At 54.1% G+C, this 8,454-nt stretch overlaps 1 protein-coding gene across 1 annotated transcript; it reads left to right on the top strand.

Moving 5' to 3' along the window:
• The first annotated feature begins 1,696 nt into the window (after positions 1–1,696).
• Positions 1,697–7,898, top strand: ACR (acrosin). Its single transcript, XM_058740859.1, has 5 exons — positions 1,697–1,821; positions 2,678–2,884; positions 3,087–3,370; positions 6,540–6,685; positions 7,234–7,898. Exons 1-5 carry the CDS (start codon positions 1,745–1,747, stop codon positions 7,795–7,797), a joined length of 1,278 nt encoding a protein of 425 aa, XP_058596842.1. The 5' UTR covers positions 1,697–1,744; the 3' UTR covers positions 7,798–7,898.
• Positions 7,899–8,454: the final 556 nt, after the last annotated feature.

The following is an 8,454-nucleotide window of genomic DNA, read 5'->3' as shown; positions in this document are numbered from 1 at the left end:
AGTAGACTTGGGGACACTCGTGTATAGAAAATGAGAGCTTCTTGACAATTGGGTAGTGAGATGAGATGTCTGGACAATCGTCTAGTGGAAACGAGACATCTGACAATTAGGGAGAAGAGATGGAAACACTGGACATGCAGGTAGGGAAGGCAAGGCCTTGTTACACTCGAGTAGGGAAGAGGAGACCCCTTGGTTGCTAAGAGAAAAGAGCTGGAACCTCCAGACATAGCAGAAGAGGTGAGAGACAAGATCTCCTGACTCTCAGGTGGAGGAGAGCTCCAGATGCCCTGGAAGGAGACAGGAAACTTCAGGTAGTCAGAGAGTTGAGACGAGAATATCAGATATTCACAGAGCAAAGGAGACCTTGTGATATTCAGGTAGAGAAGATGAAAGCTCATGACTTTTAGGGAGGGAGGGAGGGAGGGAGACCTCCTGGCAGCCAGGTGGAGGACAGGAGAGTTCCTGGCACTTGAGTATGGCAGGCGAACCCTCAGGGCGCTCACAGTGGTGAGATGTACTTCCTGAGCCTCAGATAGGGGATATAGGACCTCTTGGTTCTCAGGTGGAGAAGATGCACAAAGTGACACTCAGGCGGTCCAGACGAGGCCTTTGGCCTTGAGATGGAAGAAGAGAGACATCCTCACATGCAGGAAGAAGAGATGACAGCTCCTGATACTCTGGTAGGATGTTCAAGACCTGCTGGACATTCAGTTGAGGGGGATGTGACCTCCTGAAAGTTACGTGAGATGAGAAGGTATGACATTCATATTTACAGGAATAACGATCATCTGGAAATCTGAAAACCCTTAATACTCAGGACACGAGGTGTCCCGACACCCGGGTAGGAGAGGTGCACCCTCCGGACATTCAGATTGACTAGTGGAGAACTTACACTCAGGTCGAGGATGGGAGACTGCCCTTCATGCAGGTAGAGATGTGATCTCTCACACTCTTACAGAAGAGGTGAAACGTGTTAACACGCAGGTGTGTGAGGTGAGCCTTTGTCACCTCTGGTAGGTGAGACACAGTCTCCTGACAATCAGAAGAAATGAAACTTTCTGATATTCAGTTAAGTGTAATGAGAGTTCTTTACACTCAAGTATAGGAGACACACCTTGTTGCACGTAGGTCCCAGAGGGGAGGCCTGGAGACACTCAGGTCGGAAACACCAGAGCTTGTGATACTCAGGAATGAATAGAAAGGTGGGCTTTGAAGTGCTGAATTAAGGAAATTCAGAATGGCTCTCTGAAAAGTGTGCTGATAGCATGTTCTTGGAAGAGGAAAGACAGTTTTCCCCACACAGTATTAAGGATCGATTAATCTGACCTGATTAACCTGACCCCTTGTAACCACTGACATGCGCCATCTTGACACAGATGGACAGAGCTGCCCTTCAATCCATGTTTGGAACAGGAAATGTGCTTACAGCCTGCATGAGGGGCAGACCCTGAGCTTGCACAAAGCTAGAACCTCAGATGATATGGGACCTCAGAAGGGTAACTCGGAATGAAGATCCTGGCCTTGGGACAGAGGGAGGGGGCTGCACCCAGGAGTTGGGGGGGGGGGGACCTGAACAGGAAGTTGGGAACTCCTCTAGCCTGAACCAGTTAAGCTAAAGGGCTCCTGCCTGGCCTGATGCCTGATGCCTGGGGGGGTGGGGGTGGGAGGTCGCACTGCTGATTGGTTAGGAGGCCACAGGGCTTTGTGAAGTCGCTAGGGTTCCAGGCCAGGCTGGGGCAGGAGGATGGTGGAGATGCTGCCAACTGCCATCCTGCTGGTCTTGGCTGTGTCTGTGGTTGCCAAAGATAACGCCACGTGTGAGTAAGTGTCAGGGACACCTTTGGGGTGTGTGTGGAGAGAGTGTCTTCTGAATAGTAAGCCCCACCCAGACTCTCCGTCCAGGGCGAGGGAGGAGGCCAAGCGTGGGCCTTAGTCGTTCCTGGGTCTCACAGGTGTGACCTACACCCCCGACTCAGACCGTCCTTGTTCCCAGCTTCATCAGCCCATGGGCCCCAGGGCTGACCCCTGGGTTCCTGTGGCTCCCACAGCACAGACACTGGGACCTCTTCCTCACCTGGAGACTGGCCTCACTGCCTCTGGAACATCAAGTCTTACTTTTTAGGAGGCCTTTTATTCCCACAGATACTGAGGTGTCCCCACCTGTGTATGACTCCTAAGGCCCCAGGATACCATCACGCCATGCCTCTGGGATCCCCCCTCCAACTTAGACTCCTACAGCCTCCAAGATACCCCCAAACTATTGTGGCCTCTCCCCGGCTCCCAGAATTCCTGTCCCTGGACCCCCGCGGCTCCCCATACCTGGGGCCACTGGACCTGCGTTGGCTACTCTGCCTCCTCTGCCACCACCCACCCCTGCCTTGCAGCCTCGACACCTCTAGCCTCCCCGTCTGCCTAGGGATCTCCTACATTTCTAGGGCCCTTACTGTCTGTCCTGCTTCCCGTGGCCCTTTCTTTCCCCCAAACCATTTCCTGGACGCTGTAGTTCCTGGACTCGCCACCACCCGACAGCGCTTCTCCTCAGCATCATCCCCCCTGGACTCTACCTACTCTGGGCCACCCCACTTTCAGCAGACCCCTAGTCTTACCTCCCCCATTGTGCAGGTAGGACAGGCTGGACCTGTTCTCTGTTTGAACCGTGCCCCTGGTCTCTCCTCAGTGGCCCCTGTGGGTTACGGTTCAGGCAGAACCCACAAGGGAGTGTCCGTATCGTCGGAGGGCAGGATGCGGCACTCGGGGCTTGGCCCTGGATGGTCAGCCTCCAGGTCTTCACTTCCCACAACAACCGAAGGTATCACGCGTGCGGAGGTACCCTGCTGAACTCCCACTGGTTGCTGACGGCTGCTCACTGCTTCGGTTCCAAAAAGTACGTGTGGGAACGCGTGGAGGGAGGTCTTCAGGAAGGCTGTTCTGGGGCAGGGACTTTCCCCAGAGCTCTCTGTGCAGCCTCCCGGACCTAGTGGCGACCAGACCTTTGACAGGGGAGGGCTCTAAGGGTCACCATCACCAGAGGTTTCTGTCGAGCCAGTCCCTACCGAGGATAACCTGGCTTGCCTTTGTGCCCACAGAAAAGTATATGACTGGAGACTGATTTTTGGAGCAAGGGAAATTGTGTATGGGAGCGATAAACCAGTGAAGCCGCCTCAACAGGAGAGATATGTCGAGAAAATCATCATTCATGAGAAATACGTCCCCAGTTTAGAGTACAATGACATTGCTCTCTTGAAGATCACCCCTCCAGTTCCATGTGGGCAGTTCATCGGATCCGGCTGCCTGCCCCAATTTAGGGCAGGCCCACCCAGAGTCTCCCAGGCCTGCTGGGTGGCTGGCTGGGGATTCTTAAGAGAGAATGGTGAGTATGGAGGGGGCTCTCAAGGGGGGACACTGCTGGTCATTCTCTTGGTGGTCTCTGAGGGGAAGGGGTAATATGTGCTGCCTGGTGGAGTGACACCCAGACCCCACCAGAGTCCTGTAAGTAGGTTCCGTTTTATAGCTGGAGAAACTGTTCAAAGCCTCACAACTTATGACTAGTGTGGTCGCCGAAGGGAAGGCTGAACTCAGGCACAGGAGAACCTTGGTGCTCTTAGCACGGGGTCTAGCCTGTGTCTGTATCTGGGGCCTGGAGCCTAGCTGCTGCATTCTGGAAGTGGGTGCTCCTGAAACTTGGAGAAGAGCTCTGGATAGGGTCTTGTGGCTGTGGGCCAGTCCCTCTCCTCTCTGGCCCTCCATTTCCCCATCTGTGAATGGAAGGGGCCGGTCACGTGGTCTCTGAGCTCTGAGCCCCCTGAGCCCAGCCCTCCTGGTCCTGATCAGTGCACCTCTCCAACCCACCCTTGGTGGTCACAATGCCAGAACCCACCCTGCCCTTTGGAGTTACTTCGTTTTCACTGTAGGAGAGGTTTTTTGCAGGTCAGCAGTGGGCAGCAAGGGTTTGACCAGCAGGTTAGGCCTTTCGGGTTTCCAAAGGTGGTCTCATGGAAATCTTTACCCAGTCACACTGGGGATGTGAAACAAGACTGAAATCTCTTGTGTCCCTTGATAATGGAAAATCGAGGGCTCCCAATTCAAGGCACTGCAGTCGTTTCGAGTCACAAGTCAGGCTTTCCTGGTGACAGAACCTTGGTAGTTTCAGGGTGCTCCCTGTAACTCTTCTTTCTTAAGGCTGGTTCCGCTCTCTGGCAGGTTTGCTGTCCGTTCTGTCCCTCAGGGAAGGGCTTCTCTTCCCAGGCACCCTTGCTTTCACTGGCCTCTGCTGGCCCGTGGCCTTCTCTCCCTGGCCTGGGGTGTCAACCTCTGTCTGGCTGTTGATGTCCATGGCTCTGCCGTGGCCTCTAGAGCATTCTTTTTTTCCCACTCACCGGCCTACCCTGCTCTGCCCACCCACTTGGACATGGGCACAGCAGTCCGGGGTTCTTGCTGTCCCTGAAGGGACTGATCTCAGGGTTCCCATCTACACCCCCACCCCCACCCTCACCTTTGCTATCCTTTCGCTCAAAAGGATTCTAGGCTCCCAGCTACACCCTGGACATCATGCAAAGTCTCTTTTGTTCTAGAATTCCCCTCAACGTAATGGGTTTTCTATCATTTTTTGGTGAACGCTCCCCCACCGCCAAGACCAAGTCTTAAAGAAATCTCCAGCCTTCAAAGTTCTGTGACATTCCTTCAGGCCTTTCTTTTTCTATGTCCTCCTTGAACCCATACGCTCTGGGGCTGAAAGGGCACTTTGGGGGTGGTCTTCCTTTTCTACTGAATTTTGAATGCTTGCAGACCTTTTTAGCATTTTTCCTGTAAAGCCAAGGTGTCGGGATTGAGAACCCCCTTTCTGTTTCAGGACACCTGGCTCTTGACAATGAATCTTGTGGCTGTCCAGACTCTGTAGGCTGTGCCATAGATTTAAAAGGTCACCCTGGGGCGCCTGGGTGGCGCAGTCGGTTAAGCGTCCGACTTCAGCCAGGTCACGATCTCGCGGTCCGTGAGTTCGAGCCCCGCGTCAGGCTCTCGGCTGATGGCTCAGAGCCTGGAGCCTGTTTCCGATTCTGTGTCTCCCTCTCTCTCTGCCCCTCCCCCGTTCATGCTCTGTCTCTCTCTGTCCCAAAAATAAAAAAAATTAAAAAAAAAAAAAAAAAAAACAAAAAACGTTGAAAAGGTCACCTTAGGGGTGCCTGGGTGGCTCAGTCGGTTAAGCGTCCGACTTTGGCTCAGGTCACAATCTCACGGTTTGTGAGTTCGAGCCCCACGTCGGGCTCTGTGCTGACAGCTCGGAGCCTGGAGCCTGCTTCAGATTCTGTGCCTCCCTGTCTCTCTGCCTCTCCCCCACTTGTGCTCTGTCTCTCTCTCTCTCTCTCTCTCTCAAAATTAGGTAAAAAATGTAAAAAAAAAAAAAAGCTCACCTTAAATGAGCAGGCTTCTTGTGGCAATTTCAGTGTCACCCCTGTCTCAGGGACGGGGCACATACAACACTCTCACTGCTGCTTGGATGGTACACAAAGCTGAGCTAAAGGGACCCAAAACATGTTCAAAGCCACACAGACGCACATTCAGCTGTTTTCCGGGTGCCTACTGTGTGCCTAGCTCCCCCCCCCCTCCACCCGCCCTTGCTGCATGTGGCTCTGCCTTCACGTTGGCCTGCATCGCCATGTTCCAGGTCTGACTGCCACCTCGCCACCTGTATGCAGGCAATTTCAGACTCCCCCACCAGGCGGTGGCTGGGCTGTGGGTGATGCTGCAGGGGGGCCCTTCTGTTTGCGGGGGCCACTGGTGAAGGGGGAATGGCTGCACCTATTCTTGAGCTCTGTCTAAGCCAGATGCGAGGTTGGCTGATTGAGGCATCGCCTGGGCTGGACCTTCCTTAGCCCGAAGGTCATGATGGAGCATCTGGGGCTGTAAAGGAAGTTCTGACTTGACTTCAGGTCATTCCAACCACCTGCGCCCCTGACAGGTCTGTCTGTGTGTGGACACGACCCCACAGCTCTTCCCTTTATAGAATCTCCTCAAAGCAGAAGGGAGGCACGCGGGAGGGACTCCTCCCGTCCACAGCTGAGCAGAGGCATCCCGGGTGAAAAGCAGGGAGTGTGACCCAGAGCTGTGCTATGGGGGATGAGACGTGTGTCTTGGGCTTAAGTGTAGAGGAAAACCTTGGTCTGAATCCTGGCCTCACCACTTCCCTGCCAGGACGAAGTGGAGGAAAGGCGAGTCACAGCCCTCCACGCAGGGGGTTGCTGTGGGCTGTAAATGAGGTGACACACTCTGGCTGTTAATCTGCCCTCAGCACGCACAGCCCTGGAGCCGCATCTGCATCTACCGACTGCACACGCCCACCTCCACCCCACACCCTGCCTGCTCTTCTCCTCAGGGTTATATGAGGAGAGGCCAGGGGCATTCGCTCCCACGGGTTTAATGGTTTTATTTCATGGGTTTAATCAGAGCATTTGGGGGCGATGGGGTTCTGTGGGGGGACGGGGCAGGGCTTTCCCAGCACATGTCTGTGCTCGCTGACCACTGAGCCGGGCGCCTGGCTGCAGCCTACAGGACGTCACCTACGCTGCAGGAGGCACGCGTGAACCTCATCGATCTCGACTTATGTAACTCCACCCAGTGGTACAACGGGCGCATCCGGTCCACCAACGTGTGCGCGGGGTACCCTGAAGGCAAGATTGACACCTGCCAGGTAACTCCCCTCAGGTGCCCGCTTCCAGCCGACACCTCTTGTTTGAGTCCCTCTTGTTTAGCTACACTACCGATAGGGCCCTGCTCCAGTGACCCTTTCCCTGGCCCCATCTTCCAGCAGTGAGGGTGGGGAGAGACACTAACCTGCTGCCCCTACGGAGGACCAGTCGCCACACCGAGAGCTTATTCTGCCATGGCACAGGGGTCAAACCACCCAACCGCCACCCCTGAAGAGAATGCTTGCCTCTCTTCGCCAGAAATCAAAACCTCCCAATCCACGTGTACACAAGCCAATGTATGCGTGAAGCCACATGCATGGACGCATGGGTCGCTTACTCCCTCCTCACTGGAAGGAAACCCACGACAATCCATACCCTTCTCACATTCCAACCGAAGATGTTGGTACCAACTCAAAGTTTGCCACAACCACTGTGTTCATGGCAGCAGGAAGTCATGTGATCCAGAGATTGTCCTTCCAGAGCCTATGGCCCTTCTGGGCAGGGGAAAAGTGGCTCAGGCAGAGAGTGACTCTTGTGTCCTTCTGGGCAGGGGGACAGCGGCGGTCCTCTCATGTGCAGAGACAACGTGGCAAATACCTATGTGGTCGTGGGAGTTACAAGCTGGGGGGTAGGCTGTGCCCGAGCTAAGCGCCCTGGAGTCTACACGGCCACCTGGCCCTATCTGAACTGGATTGCCTCCAAGATCGGTTCTAATGTCTTGCACATGGCTCAAGTGCCCACCCCTCCCCCTCCCACTACTCCAGCACCCCCAGTCAGACGCCCCTCTTCCCACCCTTCTGCTCGCCCTCCTTGGTACTTCCAACGCCCTGTTCAACCACTTCCCGCGCATCCCCCTGCATCTCAACCTCGACCCCGACCCCAGCCCAAACCCCCAGCCCCATCCCCATCCCTGCCTCCACCCCCACCCCCGCCTCCATCCCCATCCCCACCCCCTCCTGCACCCCCACCTATCACTAAACCTCCCCAAGTGCTTTCTTTTGCCAAGCGGCTACAGCAACTCATAGAGATCTTGAAGGGGAAGACCTTTTCTAGCGCAAAGGGGTATTATGAAATGGAGACCACAGACCTCCCCGAACTGACGGCTGCTTCCTGATCCAACCCCATTCCCAACAGACCCAGTGAGCCCTTCACTCTTGAGAAAAAAAAAGATGAAATAAATAACTATAACTATAACTATAAATACATATCCATGAAGAGATGCTTTCTGGAGTTCTTCCTACCTGCCCTCTCCAACTCAGTCCAAACCCTCCCACATCAAATCTATCCTCCCTCTTTCACCCTCCAACAAGGTGGACTTGCTTATATGTTAACATCAGTTGTGGTTTTTTAAATCTTGATTTTTATCTTTATTTTTATAAAGCCTTTTTTTTTTTTTTTTGAGAGAGAGAGAGCACAAGCAGGGGAGGGGCGGAGAGAGAGGAAGACAGAGGATCTGAAGTGGCTTTGTGTTGACAGCAGTGAGCCTGATGTGGGGCTCGAACTCACGAACCATGAGATCATGACCCGAGCTGAAGTTGGGTGCTCAACCAAGTGAGCCACCCAGGTGCCCCTAAATCTTGATTTTTAAAGTTGGAACAAGGTGACCTGGGGCCATAGGCCAGTTATGGTCTTTATTTCACACTCAGTGTCTCTGTATATTAAATTAGTAGGGGTGGGTGCTGGCAGTACTCCTGTGAGCTGAACTGATTCAGAAGGAGGGGTGTGCATCTGAATCCATTGGAAGAATGCCCCCAATCTGAAGTTTTGTAGA

The sequence above is a fragment of the Neofelis nebulosa genome, chromosome 8, assembly GCF_028018385.1.
Source record: "Neofelis nebulosa isolate mNeoNeb1 chromosome 8, mNeoNeb1.pri, whole genome shotgun sequence".
Lineage (NCBI taxonomy): Eukaryota > Metazoa > Chordata > Mammalia > Carnivora > Felidae > Neofelis > Neofelis nebulosa.
This window is presented reverse-complemented; position numbering and strand designations above follow the sequence as displayed.

What these genes read in the sequence shown, in the direction of transcription:
- ACR (XM_058740859.1), top strand. Translation starts at nt 1,745, where the DNA reads ATGGTGGAGATGCTGCCAACTGCCATCCTGCTGGTCTTGGCTGTGTCT. An exon ending in AAAGATAACGCCACGTGTGA is followed by an intron (nt 1,822 to 2,677) that starts GTAAGTGTCAGG and finishes GTCTCTCCTCAG; the next exon opens with TGGCCCCTGTGGGTTACGGT. An exon ending in GGGATTCTTAAGAGAGAATG is followed by an intron (nt 3,371 to 6,539) that starts GTGAGTATGGAG and finishes GCCTGGCTGCAG; the next exon opens with CCTACAGGACGTCACCTACG.